The sequence below is a fragment of the Carex rostrata genome, chromosome 9, assembly GCF_964058835.1.
Source record: "Carex rostrata chromosome 9, lpCarRost1.2, whole genome shotgun sequence".
Lineage (NCBI taxonomy): Eukaryota > Viridiplantae > Streptophyta > Magnoliopsida > Poales > Cyperaceae > Carex > Carex rostrata.
In genome coordinates, this window is record NC_135926.1 from 2,600,052 (window position 1) to 2,618,848 (window position 18,797).

The following is an 18,797-nucleotide window of genomic DNA, read 5'->3' on the forward strand; positions in this document are numbered from 1 at the left end:
ATCACCTGACACCTTGGCTGTTTCTTTTGAGAGAGGTAACACCATTGCTATTACTATGTGAATCGTTCGGACGTTAACTAAAGGTTTTAGGTATTCAACGTAATGTGGCTACCTTTTTCAGCTCCGCCTCTCAATACTTTCGTCTCAGAAGTTGAGCCAAATTTTTTGTTTGAACTTTGAACACTTGTCAATATAAGTTTCGCAAAACAAACTGTTGCGTGCTGTAAAAATCTATGCCCCTGAACGATAAACGTTGCATTATTTCAATGGTACGTACATACACGGGTACCTTTCAAAAATTACAATCAAAATCACTGAAACCTACCAGAAAAATCTGGCTATAATAATTAAGGCCCCCTAAAGGGGAGAATTGAAATCTCATTTACACCCGCTGAAGCATTATCCACTGAACAAAATATTCCATCTCTTTTCTTTTTTTCTTTTTTTTTGCTCAGTAAAATTACGAGCCAAACCTAATATTATAAAGAGGGAATACAAAAGAATGCCAAAAGAAACAACACAACCCTAGACTCCTGCTCTCTAGAGATCCAACATAGTCGCACTTTTAGCTGAATAGTCCTACCAAAGATCTCTATTCCCCCTACTAATTTCCTTAGTTCCCACAATATACAAAAAAAAACTACTTCCTAGAGTGTAGTACAATGGGGCAATAGAATTTTCACAGGTGGGGAATTACTATACTCTGTTACCCTCCCTTCCACAACAACAGATCAAACATGATTGAACCTGTAGATTTTTTTTTTCAATTCTGGCCTTCTTGGGCTTTGGATTTTCATGTGGGGGTGGGGGTGGCGGGGTGTAATCTTGCACGGAATTAAGTTGTTAGAGAGACAAACAGTGGATCCCACCTTCTTGAATGTTCTGAGGCATGGGGACTGGAGTGAAAGCTCTTTGTAATAAGGATCTAGAAACTGATGTGTGGTCACCGCCTGGCCCATCTGGTATGTGACGGCGGTGGAACTTCCCCAAACGGTTAATTACAGAGAACATCTCCAGTTCTTGGCACTCCAACTGAAATTCCAGTACAGATGTCCTCTTGTTCAATCTGAAACGTTGAAAGTAAGGAATAAGAATATGATTTGTTCTAAAAAAAAAATTGAAAGGCAAATTCAGGTTATGCTCCCCGGCTGTCCTTGAACAACACAATTTGGTCCTTAAAAATTCTTTTTTTCATTATCAACAGAACAAACATCATGTGCTCTCTCTCTCTCTCTGTTGCATTGTTCTTGTTGTTTCTCTCTTCCCTCTTTCTTAACATTCTCTCTTCTCTATTCGCTCTCCTCATGCATTGCTTCACAAGGCTAGGGGACCCAAGAAGGTGAGCCGATTTGCTCCAGTAAGACATGCAATGCAGGCCCCATGAAGCGAGCTGACATAGAATCCCCAACAAAACCATGTGACATGGGGTCCCACAGAGGTGTGATGTGGATCCTGATGGGGTAATGCTAAACAAGACTCAACAAGATGCTACAGTGTCAGCCTGGTGCAGCAGGAGCAATGTTAGGGCCTAATGTGGTGATCTGATGTGAATGCTCATTGCAAAGCATGCTTAACCAGGAAAACCAAAAAGGGGTCCCAATTAAAGACATGCTTAACCACAAGGCAAGAGGGACAGAGTAACGGGGTGAGTAATGGAAAGAACAAAATGATGTTTGGATCTTTTGGTCCAAAGGAAGTTCTCTATACTGGTATCCTTGACACAAGGGACCAGATACTTCCATTTTTGTAGGGAGCGTGTTATATTTGTTAACAGTTGTGGGTCCTAATCAGCATAGCATTAATTAAGTTCTTAGGTACCTGGTCCAGAGGATCTAGAATTGAAAAGCTGAGGATGCAGCGAAGCAAAAAAATTAATGGTGACTTTGGGAATAGGGGTCGGTCTAAATCAATGTGGTGACTTTGGGAATAGACAGGTTGGCTTCCTTATATATGGGAAGAGACTTTGGGATAGGGATCGGTCTAAATCAATGTGGCAAGGGAAACCAGTAGTTGAAAACAAAATCTCACTGCCATTTTTCACTCACTAATCGTACAGTCTACTCGGTGATTATTGGAAGTATGAACTGCCGATATACTCTTGATTTCTTGAAATATTAACCAAATTCCAACTCATAAAATTTAACAAAATCTCACTGCCATTTTTCACTCACTAATTGTATAGTCTAGATGTGCAGCTTGAGGAAAAAATTACCTTATGAAACCGTCTTCTAGTTTTTTGAACCTCCCATTGAAGGCCTCCACAACCTTTGAGAAGAAACTCTCTCCTCTTTTTTCAATGGATGTGCTTCTTTCTGACGAACTAGACAGTTTAAAAGAAAAAACAAGTTAAAAATATCACTTTCAATAATCTACAGAGTCCTGAACTGACTAATATCAAAGATGCCAGTACTAGGTAGCTTTACCATCGATATATGGATATAGGATTTCAAATGGCCTTCTGTCAAAATGTGTTTCTTCCACTGAAATTTGTATCAGCTTTCTGTGATGTACTAACATAGCAGAGTATTGGGTAGATATAAAGATGTATTTTCCTGGAGTAAAATTGTTTTAGTTGGGTTTGTCTTTTTCCTTGTTTTTACATTACAACAACAACCAAGCCTTTAGTCCCAAACAGGTTGGGGTAGGCTAAAAATGGAACCCAACTGGAGTCATACTTTTTGCAGGCAGAGTTTTCTAATTGAGAATTGGTTTCGGGCAAGTACTGATTAATACAATGTGACTTACACATTTTCATTCTTCAATTGCAGACACGAATCACTACCCATGGAACAAATCAAGCTGCAAGCATCTCTTAGGGCGAAATTTGAGACCATAAAGGTAATGCTCTCATATGCTGTATCAGCTTTGGCTCTGAGAAACCGAGGAGGAACGGCCGGTATAAGGTGCTGAGTCAGCTTGGTAGTGAGAATTAGCCGTCTTCTCGGAATAGCAACAGTTGTATGTCCTTCCTCTAGTATCTCGGCTTCATCTTCCAACTGAGTTACCAGAATTGAGTTTTATGTGATATTTTCCAACCAAACAAAAGATAATAGAGTTCAAATAGAGGTTAAGACAAGATAAAAATAACATGTACCTTGTCGATCAACCTATTAGTAGTCTGAGCCCAGTCCATTTCCACAACACTGTAAGAACAAGTTAAGACTTATTAAGATCTACAAAACTTGTAAAGAACAAATATGTTTTTGTGGAAAAACTGAGAAATACATTGGCACAAAACTGTATCTTGCTGTTCAGCAGCACCTAAGAATTATTATCAGCATGTAAGATTTTTGTTTGATTCTGGAAATGGATTGGTTGTAGTCGAGGAATGTTAATAAAATATGGCACTCTACAGCAGGTTGCAGAGGGATTAAACTAGCCAGCGACTGTATCAGAATCAAACACCAGACCACTCAGCCTTAGTTCTGGCACAACGTCTAACAGCATATTGGTAAGACCAGTTTTGCAAACTATCAACATAGAACTAGTTACTTGGGAGAAGCTTGAAACATAGCAAGCCAAAACAACCACCATACAATCATCTGTTCCTAACAGATGGCAGACAAGATTTTCTTGCCTTACAGAACAAAAAATTCACCTGGTGCTTCTTATGCTCTCCGGAACTTCAATAACCTTGTGAAACGGAACAAGCTTCCTTGCACCATCTTTTCGCTTCTTCTCTTTTACAACTTCAGGTGCAACGGCGCCTAATTGAAGAGGAGATGGCAAGAGCTCATTAACCCCCATCTTGGTCAACGATGCGGCATTATTAGGGAGTACATTATGTTGACCAAACTTGGTAATTGGGCTTCTATCAAGTGCTTTCTCGGTGGTAACTTTATTGTTATTATTACTATTTTCATTGTTCTCCATGTTCCATGGTGGTTTAGGGAAGTTGAATTGGGGGGTCACACTTGCTCTTTGCCCCTCATAAACAGCAGGAAGGTTCTGGCCATTTCGGTTGTTTCCATACTGCCCAAACCATGAAGGGGCCATTTGTGGACTGATTTTGGGTCTCTCAGTTGGTACATTTGGTGCACTTGTTACATTGGGGGTTCTCTCTTCATTCTCTCTTGAGATAAAGCTAAGCGTTTTGCCGTCTGGAGTAAGCTGACCTTGCAGTGCCCCACCGGCTTTACCGTCCGGAAGAAGAGCACTTGGGCTTGTTTGGATCATTCTTGGGTCTGGTTGAATCATTCTAGGGTCAGTATCTGGACTGGGGTCAGGACCCCTGAGCCTCTTGGCAAGCCGATTCCCTGCATCCATATCTGCACCCTTCATGGCTTGCACTTGATGGAGAAGCGAGTAAGTGCTCTGTGGAGCATTTGGAGTAAGCGGGCGTCCCTGTAAGATACCATCTGAGCCGATGGCAGGTCCGCTTGCAGAACTACCACTTACTTCTGAGGCTCCTCTCTTGGAACCAGAAATGCCCTTCATGGAGTTGCCCTCCAACATGTGCCTGTCCTCTTGATTCTGCAAACCAGAAGAGCTTGTTCCAATATCAGGCTGAACGGTATCGGAATCCCCCTTCCTTCCTTGAGTGGGGCCCCACTGGCCAATGCTAGCAGAATTAGCTCGTGGTAACATCATGGATTGCATTATGCTGGGTGTAAGATTACGCTGTTGTGCAACATTAGTCCACACATTCTTAAACATGGTGGCAGCACCAGGATGCTGATTTGAACCTCGACCTGGTTGACTCATACCCCGGTTCAAAGAATCAGATGGGTTTTGATTATTTGGGGAGAAGGCCGCCTGCTTGGGTTGGTTTTGAATGTTCTCTGTCATTTCCCCCTGAGAACTTGAACCGGTACCAGTAGGTGGTCCCAGATGTTGGCTGGGAGAGGTGGAAGCCAGGTTATTGTCTAGGGTTTCACGATCGGGCTGTTTGTTGCCAATGGAAATTTGAGGAGAATGAGTATGACTGGAGGTAGGGTGCATCTGAGATGGGGGACCCAACATTAGGCCAAAGCCTTGCATTGGAGAAGGTTGGTTTTGGTGGGGATGAGTTGTAGATGTGTCGAAACCTGATTGGCCAGGCATAGGTGTAATGGAATTATCAGTCTTGGGCACCTTCTCAACTTTCTGGAAAAGCTCGAGCATGTTTTGACTGCAGAAGGAATATATGCATTAGATGCAAGTAGAGTAATAAATCAGTACTGCCTTCACAACCTGCCCAAGGGAGACTACATCTGGACCACTGTTACTAGGAATTCCCAAGTACATTTGGCTGAAGTATTCTGTTATGAAATCCTTTATAATGTGTTTCTTGAAAATTGCACTTTACAACAATACAACCCTAAACCTCCATGAAAATAGTTAAATAACATTCTGTATTGATGGAACTATGGTTTAATTTTGGTACGGTAACTGTCTCAATTTAGACAAAATTAACAAGGGGACCACAATGGGATGGACTTTGTTATCTTCTATTTGTTTGAGTAGTCATGCCAATGGTTTTCTGTGCCATACATTGGCAATACATAAAAAAAAAAAAAAAAAAAATTAAACCATGGGGCATGGGATTTGGATGTCATTTTGATAGGCATCAAGAGAGTAAAGATTGGTAATATTTGTTTTGTTGTTTTTGTCAGCTCACGGTGCAATGGTGAAAATCTGTGTACACAGAATATAACATGCATATGATATCAAACCTATTAGCTTGTTATTAAAACGTTAAACAAGGTTAATTGAAAGCTAATTTTATCTGCACTGATTTGGCACCAAAACTTCTAGCAGTGGATCCCTGCTGGCCAAACTGAAAAGACAGAAATATAAAACTTCCAAGCTTTTTACTTAGATATCAGAGCAATCATTCAAAAAGAACTTGAAGGAACTCAAAAGAATTTTGCCTTGAAAGACATCAAGATTTTACTATATCTGACTATATTACAAATTAAGGGCATTGCTAGAGGGCCTGATTACTATATCTGACTATATCACAAATTAAGGGCATTGCCAGAGGGCCTGATTAAGGCAGTTACCTTTGCTGACTTGTTCTGTTCTGAGAGAAAAGTGGCATCGATCCATTATATAGCATGCTACTGGTGTCCTTGTTTTGCATGCCAACCCTGGAATTAAGCTCCTCATCTCCAGTATGCCTCTGCAATTGCACCAGAAATTACACTTAAGATGGAAAAAAGAAAAAGACAAAATAGGATGGTACAGACCAAGTCAACTAGAGCATAAACAGGTCCAATGCTTGGACAAAAGAGATCAGGTTGAAAACTAACGCACCTTCGCCATTTCATTTGCCTTGTCAGAAGACATGCCACTGGAATTTTGGCCTTGTTCACCAAATCTTTGTTCTTGGTTTATTGGCATTTGTGCACCTGGCTGTTGGTTCAGTTGAGGATGCAGATGAGGCTGCGACCCAAAAGGGGTTGTCCCAAAATTCATTCCCAAATTACCCATCGACTGGTTATGGGACACGTGAGGCCCAATGCCCAGCTGAGGTGAGGAAAATCCACTGCCAGCATTGCTCATAGGGTTAGGGTTAGGAAACAAAATAGGGCTTTCTTGTTTGCCCTCATCAGTTCTCCTCTCGGCGACATTTTTTCCTGATGAATCCACCCTCTGTTGGGCCCACCTTGGCACACTCATTTCTTGATTCTCTTTAGATGGGTTTGAATTCATACTACTGAAATTCTTACCACTGTCATGTTTTGGGGGTTGCATTAACATACTCGAGTTATCACTGGTTTGCAACTGGGTGTTATTGGAATTCCATCCATTCTGCCTGTTATTCCCAGACTGATTGTTAATATTTTGAGTAGGTCTGTTCTGTTGTTGAACCCACACACCATGGGGGCCCCTCTGCGCAAACTGTGCACTGTTCTCAGGTCGTTGTGCCCACATCCCGTTTGGCGATTGGTTTTGTTCATGACTGTGAGATAATTGATTGCTATGGGGCACTTCTTCAACATTTGGTTGAAAATTAGGTAAACTGGGGTTGTTCATGGTACTGCTTGATAAGGAAAGCTGGTTGGCTGCTGCTACTTCAGTTTTATGTACAGTCAGTCCACTCCATTCCTCATTTTGGCCATTTTCACTACTGGATACATCCAGTGCCTCTTGCATTAGAGCACTCCAGCTTCCACTCTGCAGAGAAGAGAATGTGCCTCCAAAATTATTGCCATTGTCATCCAGTGAATTTACGAAACCACCCCCAGCTGATGAGTTAACAGCACTAGCACTTCTAGCAAAGGAACCAACCCAGTTGTCATCTCCGTACAAGAGCTTTTCCTCCTCTGGATCCAAACTAGACCCTCCAGTTGTGGGCCCTGAATGTGTCATTGCCTGACTTGGCTGATTTGCTTTATCCTGCAACGACCAATGGTCTTGCACCGAGCTGTTTGCATTATCCTGGACCGGTGCACTATTAAAAGAGCTCCCTAAGAAATTCTGCATAGTATTATTACTTGATGGTGTGGTACCAGTATCTGATGCAAACCCTGAGTCGGGTACATTCTGTGGGTACGGCCTGAATGAATCTGACTGGACCCCACTACCTACTGCCTTATTCAACATGTTCTCAGTGTTAGCATTACCAGCCATGCCCATGTACTGGGAATTCTGATAGAAGGACGGGTTCATTTGTGGGGGCATCAGCCCCATTGATCGCATGGCCTGGAGCTGATTATTCTGCTGCATCAAGGCACCATTTGTGAAGTTATTCATCAATGGAGGCCCTGTGCCATACTGCATCCAGCTTACATTACCAGTCGGCAAAGTGGTTTGAGAATTTGCTACCATTTGAGGGGAATGATTTGGCCATGAGGGCATTTCCTGCATTTGTGCAGGAAATGATGAGGGGTTCGCCACTGCTATATGAGAGGAACTATTACTTTGCCATGCGGGCATCTCATTCATTTGTGCTTGCTGCTGTTGCTGTCTCTGCAGTTCCTGTAACTGCATCTGCTTGTACAGCAGCTGCTGTTGCCACAGCTGTGACATCTTTACCGAATTTCTATTGGCTATAATGAAACAACTGATTGGTTTTACATGTGATTGTTGAGTTTGGGTGAATTTGTATGGATCCTAGGACAATGTATCTTAAGCCCCTTTAATAACTTTGTTTACTATATAAATAGGCCTATCCATTCAAATTAGTCCCTCCTCCTCGTAGTTTGTGAGAAGAGGATCTGGCTGCACAGACCTAAGAAACAAAAGAGTAAAAAATAATTATAAAACATAGATAAGAATGTATGACATTCTAAGTATAGAATGTAGCCGTGTGCTAAATTACCGACACACTGAAATAAGGTAACATCTGGAAAAGAAACAAGAGAAGTGACTGCTTTTGCACGATCTTAATAGAACAAACATGTGATTGAAGAAGTAGTGTCTTTCACACTTAGACCCTATTTTTTTTTTAAAACACACTTAGACCATATTCTAACATGCATTTTAACTCGGACAATTTAACTGATGCAGGTAAGTACAAATAAAGCCTGACATTCAGTGCTTCTTGATTGCTTTACAACAAGAACGTAACTACACAGGTTTGATGCATTTAGGTATAGTTTAAGAAGTTTCTAGAAAAATTAAGTATATCATATTTCTTTTTAATTTGAAATTTTGGTATCTTTGGCAATTCAGGCATTTACAGGATTATCTGGAAGAAAAAGGAAAGAGATAAATATAAAGCACGTGCAACGTGATAAAATGAACAAAGAAGTGGTGATACCTACAATGAAAGTTGCACATCAACGATCATGTGAAAACAAAAAAGAAGAAGAGAAAATAGAGAGCTGAGCTCAAGGTGTCAAAGTTTAAAGATCGGAACCAAAGTATCCATCTCAAAAAAGACAATTAGTACATGAATTTACACCAACAAGTAATCCCAACTAAGCTCAATGCCACTATATTGTGATTTCTCAAAAGAATAGCTACTCTTTCAGCTGAAATTAAGCTATGATCAACCAAAAGTTGTTCTAAAAGTGGCTCGAAGGAGCTCAATCACATGGAACATGAGTGCATACTCAGCTCAAATTAAGCTAAAAATACAACAACAGAAGTGAACCTGTTCTTCTAAAAAGAACAATTTTGCAATTATAGCACTTTCAGTAGCAAATAGTACATAGATCTAGCAAAAAAGCTAAATCAAGCACCCAATTCAGGAGCTTGCTAGCCAAAACCTCCAATCCAACACAAGCTAACCCAACAAAGAGCTAAGCTGAGAGGTTTGTTCGCAAACTAACCTCGATCGATAGGAATTTCCTAGGAGAATGACGATCGAACGCCCTGGAGTCGGCGATTAGGGTTAGGGTTTCCTCAGCGAGGATCTCGAGCTAGGGTTAGGGTTTGTAGAGAGACGAAAAGGATGCTGAGGTCTAGAAAATGGTCTCTTTCGCTTTGTTTCTCTCAAATTTTTCTCCTAGTGTGTGAGAATGGTGCATTTGGGGGTTTCGAGTCTAGCTCAAGGGCAAAGATAAAGTGTTAGAGAGAGAAACAGAGATAGAGAGAGATTGGGGCGAAGAATTCAACGAACTGGAGGAGACAAGTGTTCGAATTTCTCCAGTTATTAGAACTGGAGATTGGCAGTACTCTGCCAGGTCGGACCCACGTTCTCTTTCTTCTCTGCTTCCTCTAAAGAGATTCACACTTGCTTTTAAATCTTTATTTAAATTGACTCGAATGTGTAATAAAATTGACTTTATCGACTGTACTTTTTGTATGACCTAAAAAGATATTCATTTCCTTTTCTGGCTTTGTTGTGCGATATTTGAATATAAATTCATTAATTGATTAATTCGAATGTCTTTAATTTTTTTTGCATGCATTATGTCTCTATTTCAAAATTATTATAACTTAAAATTTAAAATTTTAATTTTAAAATAAAACTATTAAATATAATCTATATTATTTTCTCTATGCATACATAGATCATGATATTTCTATTTTATTTTGGTTTAGTATTAAGAGCTTACAAAAAAATACACCGATGCAAATGAATTTTGAACACTAAATTTTCAATTTATTGATTCAAATAAATCAAAATCAAATAGTGATACTTTTTATGTGTATGTGTTTAAAATAATATAGAACACATTTAACTGTTTTATTTTGATATATACTAAAAATTTGTTATTATTAAAAAAAGTTAAAAATGAAAGCACGATGAAGACACAAAAAATAAAAACATTTGAACCCTTCTCATCAAGGTTCTAAATAGTGCGCTATAGCGTTTTCAGATGATAAGAGCTATATCTCCATCAGCGCTCTATTTCGCGCTATATGAACATAGCGTTGTTTTTTTAACCATTCCGCTATGACGCGATAAACGCTATTTAAACCTTTGCTTCTCATTGATAAATCTTCTCTAATTCAATACCATAACGGTAGAAAAAAAGTGCATTCATTTGTCGCTAGTATTTATTTAAGTGTTATCATCTTTCCGCATTGTGCTTGAAAATACAATACTAACCAAACAAATTTGAATACTATAAAAAAACAATTTTGAATAAAAAGCATTAATCGTCTATTTTGTTGCTACTGTTAGTAAATTTTATACTTTTGAATAAAGTTCCAAGCAACTTATATATTACCACGATCGTACTTTCTCATTTTTTTAACAATTTGTGTAATGCTTTTAAAAAAAAAAAAAAAAAAAACTGAATGGTTGATCTCAACATATGTATAAATGATACGCTGAGAAGGAGCGATAAAAACGGGAAGCTTACTTTTTGCAATAAGTAACTTGCTCAAAAATTCAACACAAACCTTTTTGAGTGAGTCTATGGTAATATGCATATCACGATTTGGCACCGTGCTACGGCTCTATATTTGAGTTTTCAAATCCTAACAGTCGATCCGAACCGTTCATCTTGTTCTCCGTATTAATATGTGTTTGGAGACCAAATTTTACATATTTTGAAATTTTTTTACTATTTTTTTAGATTTATTGAAAATCACTGTTTTTGGATGGTCCAGAATTTTCAGATCAAGTGATTTTCTAAATATCTAAAAAAATAGTAAAAATTTCAAAGAATGTAAAATTTGGTCTCCAAACACATATTAATATGGAGAACAAGATGAACGGTTCGGATCGACCGTTAGGATTTAAAAACTCAAATATAGAGCCGTAGCACGGTAACAACCTGTGATATGCATAGTACCATAGACTCACTCAACCTTTTTTTTGGAAAAATCTGAAAGGAACTTGCTCAAGTCACTTTTGGTTCAACAGGATATATAAAATCACTTACCTATTCGAAATCTACTATAAGAGAATGTGTATTGGTGCAACTGTTTTTTTTTTCCTTGTCAGTAACCTTAGATTTTTTTTTTTTTAAAATAACGTCAAATGATATTCATTCTCAATTTTAATTCAATACTAATTAAACCAATTTGCTAACTTAAAAAATATTTTGCATTCATCACATTAATGTTATAATAGTATTGTTTTTGGTTATCATATTTCATGCGTCTTTTATGGACTAACTGTATAGCGGAGCCAAGATGTATAGTAGGATGGGATAAAATTTTGAAGTGAGGCATAATTATATAAATATTTACAATACTAAGTATTTTTTTTTTTTAATGAACACATAAATAAAAGCATATTTTAGAAAGAACAAAATAATCTAGAATGAGACTTAAACTTATAATTTTCTAAAAAAAAATATGAAGAGAATTGAAGAGAAAAATTGAGTTGGCACAAAGTATCCCTCTAGTTCTACGAGTATGAACTCATATTTTTGTGTATTTTATGCAGAGTCTGGCTAATATGACATCAGTGCTATTTTAGTCTATGTAACACCAACTCCAAAACCTATAAAATCTATTTCAAACGGGTAATTCAAACCGTTCAAACTGATATATTTCATTAATTGTGCGTTTACATGCAAAATTTATAATTTTTCAAATTTATTTAGTATCAAGTTAAGCGGTCAAATATGTGAGTTTTTAAGTTAATTTTAATGCATTCATTTTTCAACATTTTTGACCGCTTGATTTGATACTAAATATAAACACATCACTCATAAAATAGATCGGTTTGAACGGTTTAGATTAATCGTTTAAAGTCTATCCAGTCAATTTTGTAATTAGTGTCATGTGACATTGATGGATTCATTTATGCATGGTTGACATTCTTTTAAGGTCGTATATGGTTGACATTATAAGTGTTTATAATATCAAGAAAACGACTAAAAAGTAACCACCGTTCGGGGGAGTTATTTTATTTTATTTTATTTATTAATAATTTATTTGGGGCATTATTACAAAAGGGCAATTTAATAAAACCAATGATGAGGTTTGATAGGTAAAATCCAAACGAATATAGTGTACGCTGTACGTATCTAGTTCTAGGCATTAAATAATGTAATGACAATAAATTAATGAGTTAACTTATGCGTGCACGTGGTTTTAAAATGTTAATTCAGTTCAGTTGACAGTAGTTTTTTTTTTTTTTTTTTCCATAAATACAGGAATACAGTATCACTTGGTAGCAACTAGCAACACCACCTACTGAGCATCGATCGTAAGAAGATTTACAAATAATTCAGATTTGAGTTGTTTGCGGATCAATTCGCGTATTATTTGATTTTCCGAATTTTTTCTAAATTATTTGCAAATTTTACAAATTATTCACGATTTTTTTCCGATACTTTTTTTTTTTTAATTTTCTCATGGGAGTATGGGACTAAGATCTCTTTCGAACTCAAAAGTTAATTCCGAATCATAAACTTTTGACCCCGCTGAACCTTTTCGAATCATAAGTTGACCTATGGTACTGAGAAGATAAAATAAAGTTAATAATAAAAAATATTAGTTTACTCTTTGAAGATTAAAATAGAAAATCTCAGTACGATGAAGCAAAACTGGATGTGATCAGATTTTGTTATTTTGTTCATTTTGATGCATACCAAGATCACAACATAAATAAACATGCATGAAATTGTCTACATAAAATATTATATTTATAAAATGATAAAATTTGAAGTATGTTTTACTGTTCATCCAGTAATTTAAAACAATTTAACATTAACATCTATTGATGCAACCCCCAAGGGCCCAAACCATACTTAAATATATAAAATTTAATTGGTACTCAACCTGTATATTCAACAACAAATTTCATTTTTATTTTATTTTTTTATTTTAACCTTATTTAAATTAATTTGTAAATATATTATCAAGACCATCAAGATAAGTCGTTATTATCAAGTGATATCCCATGTGTTTAATACCCACTTTTAAAAAAAAAAAAAATCAAAAGTATGATGTGATAGGATTAAATTGAAATTCAATAGAATTAGAAATCGATCAAATTTGTTGTTTAATTTGTAATAGAATACCAAATTTAAGGACCTCGAAATTTTTTATTCTTTTCAATGTTAATCTTTAAGAAGGTGATGTAAAAGGGATAGTTCAATTTTTTATCTCAACATTATCAATTAACAAAAATACTGTGAAATAAAAATGCAAGCATTTTGATTATAGGTTAATTAGCGGTTGGCAATTGTTTATTTTAATCTAACAATATTGGCAATCGTCAAAAACAAATTTTAAAATTTAAATCCATCATTATAGTATGATCAGTATGGTGCATATATTATATTTATAAAAAAATAGTTTTGTTCGTCAATTTTGGATTAAACCTCTTTAGAGTATTTTTAGTCTCTTTTAATTTCTTTACTCATTTAATATTTCTGAATACCGGCTACCTAGTGAGAATAAGATCATCTCGTTTAGCTTCATTTTATCCGAATTTTAATCTTTTGCTCGGATTTTAAGGGATCTCTACCTCTAAATTAAGTTTTTTTTAGTTTCTATTCACATATTAAGACAATCAAACATGAATTCTTTATTGCATATTAAGATTTAATTCTACTTGTGTTGCAGAACGACTCTAATAAAATTTAATGCAACTTTGAACAATTAATCACCAATTGAACGGCTCTTAAATTAAACGAATATAGGATCATCCATCTTTCCGACTTTGCTCTGGAATAAACTGTGTTTGAAAACATAATTGAATTTTGAGAAAGGGGAGGTAGCACAATTGGTTAGGAAAATGTCCTAGAGTTGTTATACCCAAAGGTCGAGAGTTCGATTCCCCATCACGAACCTTGGTAGCTACTACCAAGTTTTCAAAAAAAAAAAAAACAGAATTGAATTTTAAACCGAGGAGAAGGCTATCGAGTTGAATACAACATAAAGAATATACCAAAAATTTGAAAGATAAACAATATATTAATTGAGTTGAATTAGGTACACTCCACATACTGAGGAGTACTATCGAAAATTAGCTAAATTATTTTCAACCATACAATTAAATTTGACAATAATTAATTCATGATTGATTCATTGATAGAAATTATTTATTGACTTGGTTTCTTAATGGACTTGAAACCCAACTATGAAGTATTCATAATTTAGCTCGTATTTTATCTATATATTTAATAACGTATTTTGAAAAAAAAAACCAATCTTATATAAATTAATTTAGAAAAATACTATCGAGGCAAGTCATCGTTAAATAATCTCTCTTTAATTGTACACATGGGTGGATCAATGTATAGCTGAGAAATGCTTGCCACCACCTCATGATTTAAATTTGTGTATTCATTTATATTAGTGTTCTAATTAGCGCACTAAGTACCGCTATAGTGTTTTCGGACCTTAAATGCTAAGCTATGAGATAAAGTGTATTAATTCAGCTACGACTGCTATAGCAATAATAGCGGTCCGCTATAGCGCGTAGCTTGTAACGCAAATATCGCACGCTATGCTACACATGCTTTTATTTAAAGATTCAAATTGAAATTTTCTTTTAAGGACTAAATTTTTGTCAAGACCCTGTTTTCGCTTTGAATTACAAAAATATATTTTATACTATGATGCTTAGGTTATTTTGAATAGAAAAAAGATAGATTTTTTATGTAATAATGTTTAGGTTATTTTGAATAGAAAAAGAAAAATATTTTATGATAGAAGAGGGTTCAAATGCCTTCATTTTTGAAAAACTTTAATAACTCAAAATTTAAAATTTAAAAGTCAAAATAAAACTCTTGGATATGATCTACATCATTTTTTCTATGCACGTGTAAAAAATTATGACATTTCAACTTTGTTTTAGTTGTCATCAAGAGCTTGTAAAAACGTACTAATGTGGATAATTTATAGACGTTGATTTTTTAACTTATTGATTGACATATAAACAAAATCAAAATGTCATAATTTTTTTATGAGCACATAAAGAAAATAACATAGATCACATCTAACGGTTTTATATTGACGTCTATGATTTAAATTTTGAGTTATTAGCGTTTTAAAAATGGAAACACGGTGGAGGCATTTGAACCCTCCTCTTTATGATATTATTAGGGATATTTTGAATAGTAATTTAGACTTTGTACTGATTCAAAATGAATATTATAATTTCATAATCAATTTTGTATTATTTATTACTCTATGAGACTTCAGATAATGTTCATAACTAGTAGAAATATAGAAAATAACTATTGAAAGAAAAAACTCTATGTATGATAGCTTTTGTTATAGCTACGCTATTTGCAATAGTTTTTTTTTAACCTTTCCGCGATATTGCGATAAATGCTATTTAGAATCTTAATTTATATTAAAATTTAATTAAAAAAATTCTTTAAAAAATTATATAATTAAGTCATCTCCCCTTGTGAATTTTCACATCACATATGTACTTGTAGCTTAATGGCCGTTAGAATTCTATTATGAAGACTTGGCTCCAAACTCAAATTATGTATTATACATTCTAAATTTTAACCTCCTTATTATATTTTTTTATTTTCGCTCAATATTATACAACAAAATATATCATAATATATAAACACGTACGATAAGCAAAAGGTACCACAAATATACAAGCAGTGGTTTTCTCATCCATACTAGCTAATTGATGACCAAAATGATCAGTGTTACTCATTATTTTATTTGAAGAAGAAAAAAAAAAACGGTTCAAGTTATCTCAGCCTTCTTGCATCACGTTGCACAAAATTATCTCAAAAAGCTCTAAATAATCCACAGTAAGCGAGGAGATCACTATAAATGTGCAGCAGATATATATATAGCTTTCATGTGCGTTACAAATTTCTTGGAACAATTAATAGGATCTAATGATGGCCTTTAAAAATGTGCAGTTATCCATTCGTTTTACATGCTGTACATATTATATTTGTTGGCAGCCTCCAAGGATTTTTTTTTTAAATAGAAAAGAATAATCCCATTTAAACGAAACCAAGCATTCAGCATCATGAATTTCCGAGAATTAATAATGCCATCGACGAGCTAACTTTTCTCTTTATTCTAATTCGTGTTTGCAATTTGTAATTCAAATTATTGGGATCTGTCTATCATTTTTACGTCCTTGTGATTTCTTATATTTACACGTTTATTATTTTTCTGAAAATAAATAACAGTCAAAATCCTGCAACTTATTATAAAGCGAACCTTCTACAAATATCTCAATGGTTAGATTAGATATAAAAACAATTCTAATGTGAATTTGAATTTTGAACCTCTTACAAAGCCGAAGTCATTAATTAGACTAGATGGGATATATTCTCACACATTTATATTGTGTTACTTTTCAAACTTTTTTTTGTGTGTGGTTCTTTCTATAAAATAAAACATGTCAACAACAAAAGGTTTGAAAATATTTAAACTCTTGTAGTTTCCTCTTGAATTAATCTGTATGATTTGTAATAGATGTTATAATGTTAAGTGTTTGAAATATTAAAAATCAGTCTTTAGTTTAGTGGTAAAGACAATATTTTCTATGTAAAAGATTGCAAGTTTGGAACTCGGACGAAAGAATCTCTTATGAATATTAAATAATTAGATGGTTTGATCTCCAAACTTTACTAAAAAAAAGTGTTTGAAGTATTAATTGTTGTATAAATAATAATATGCAACTAAAGTTCCTTTGTGAATGTAGTCAGCTGAAATATTTTTACACAGGTCCTTCCAATATAAACAATTTATTTTTTCACATGATTAATGCATCCTAAAGAGAGTATTTGAACAAAATAAAATTCATCTTGTTTTGGTATTCATCAATATCCTTACAAGCAGAGGCCCTTCCCCCCCATGTTTCTTTAAAATTTTATGTTTATATAAGTCTTTTTCTATGTAGTTTTAAATAAAATATTATGGGTATTATAAAATTGACCTCTATTTGCATCACAAAAAAAATTATATGATTGAAATGATGATTCTCATTCATGTTTGACTCTCATAACCTGAATGTCTGGTTTTGCACCTGCTCGCAAGTTATCTTCATTCAAATTACCCCTTGAGAAAGTTGTAATTTTTAATTAATGATATACCTTACATGCAAAATGGTTTATTAATTCTTATAACTTATAATTACATCTGCAAATTTAATTGCTAATTTAACCTTGAGAAAATTACTATTTTTCTACAGTAGTTCTTATTATAAAATGTTAAATTTAGAGAAGATAGCTATATCATAATTTGTATATATGCAGTGATGCCCCTAAAAGCTGCCAAAACTATATTTCTTGAAATAGTTGCCCTGACTAACTTTGCTCTGTCTCAAGTAGTACCAACACAACAGCAGTTGTATTGTAAAATCAGCACTTCACCAATAGAAATATAGAATTAAGCATCCATGCTCTCATTCCCAAAAGATAAAACAAACTTTGTCCCAATAGCATTCATGCACTGTCCCCTCTATCCTTCGAACATTCTATTCCTTTTGTCATTAAAAGAACCCATTGTACGACACCTCTTCACTACAAGCCACGTGCCCTGTAAGTGCACAAACAAGATCCTGTTTTTTTTGTACTTTCTCTTTCTTTCTCTCCTGAAATTATTATACTGAATTGAAATGTTCCAAAAAGGGAATTGTGGGTAATGAGGAGGATACGTCATACGTGGCAATGTGGCATGTCTTATCCCTTAGTTGCCATCAATTCCTTTCTGCCTGGGAAAAGGTATTATTTGGAGCCACATGCAATCTTTGGCACAATGAGGTTAGAGAGAGAAAAAAATAATAAGTTAGTGAGAGAAAGAGAGAGAATACATTCCAAGAACATGGGATAAAGTGGGCCTCAATTCTCTTAAAAATTACTAATGTTAGCCTCTAAATAATGTACAAAGTGCAAGACAAGTGGACCAATTCCATGTATATATATCCACTGTCACAGTCTTTTTATTATGCTTCTCTGTTTTTTTTATTTTTCAAACAATCTAAAAAGGGTTTGATTTTGACTCATACTTACTTTGCATGAGGATGACTTGCCTAATAAGGCATTAAAAAAAAGTCATTTTTAAGATTTGCAAATTGTTTATGATTTAGACATGATTCGCTTTTACTTTGAATTAGTTATTATAAAAAGTATCCTGTATAACTGGTTAGAAATATAAAGTACTTTCTATGCTGACTGTTTTGAGACATCTATCTCTCTCTCCTCCATATGTCAATATTCCATTAATTGACTAGATAGTGTGTAATTTTCTAAGTACTCAATGCTGACCTCATTGCCATGATATATTTATACTCAATTAATCACCAACCAATCTTAAAGTTTGAATAATAGGGTCAAATTTCCTTTTTTTTTCGATCCTTATTAATTGTTTTTTTTTTTTTTTTTGATGAAAAGCCCTTGGGCGTTCCTTATTAATTGTTCATCCCTTAATATGAGCACAATAACAAGCCGATAATGTAGATCAGTGTCTTTTAATTTGTCACATAATTCTAAATTCCACACTCAACTAATGTAAAATTTCATTGGCTTTTAAACATGCCGATTTTTTATCTTAATTTATTCGACATAACCGTCATA

At 34.8% G+C, this 18,797-nt stretch overlaps 1 protein-coding gene across 1 annotated transcript; it reads right to left on the bottom strand.

Annotated features, from left to right (window-relative positions):
• Positions 1–311: 311 nt before the first annotated feature.
• On the bottom strand, positions 312–9,424 carry LOC144559238 (dentin sialophosphoprotein-like protein). The gene is made up of 8 exons (XM_078308241.1): positions 9,204–9,424; positions 6,238–8,158; positions 5,985–6,103; positions 3,599–5,110; positions 3,095–3,143; positions 2,746–2,996; positions 2,213–2,320; positions 312–1,066 (listed from the first exon to the last, which is right to left on the bottom strand). Exons 2-8 carry the CDS (start codon positions 7,954–7,956, stop codon positions 844–846), a joined length of 3,981 nt encoding a protein of 1,326 aa, XP_078164367.1. The 5' UTR covers positions 7,957–8,158; positions 9,204–9,424; the 3' UTR covers positions 312–843.
• Positions 9,425–18,797: the final 9,373 nt, after the last annotated feature.

Coding starts and splice junctions, on each gene's coding strand:
- LOC144559238 (XM_078308241.1), bottom strand. CDS start 7,956: ATGTCACAGCTGTGGCAACAGCAGCTGCTGTACAAGCAGATGCAGTTA. Junction 5,111..5,984: donor AACAGAACAAGTCAGCAAAG/GTAACTGCCTTA, acceptor TTCCTTCTGCAG/TCAAAACATGCTCGAGCTTT. Junction 2,997..3,094: donor CTAATAGGTTGATCGACAAG/GTACATGTTATT, acceptor CTGGTAACTCAG/TTGGAAGATGAAGCCGAGAT.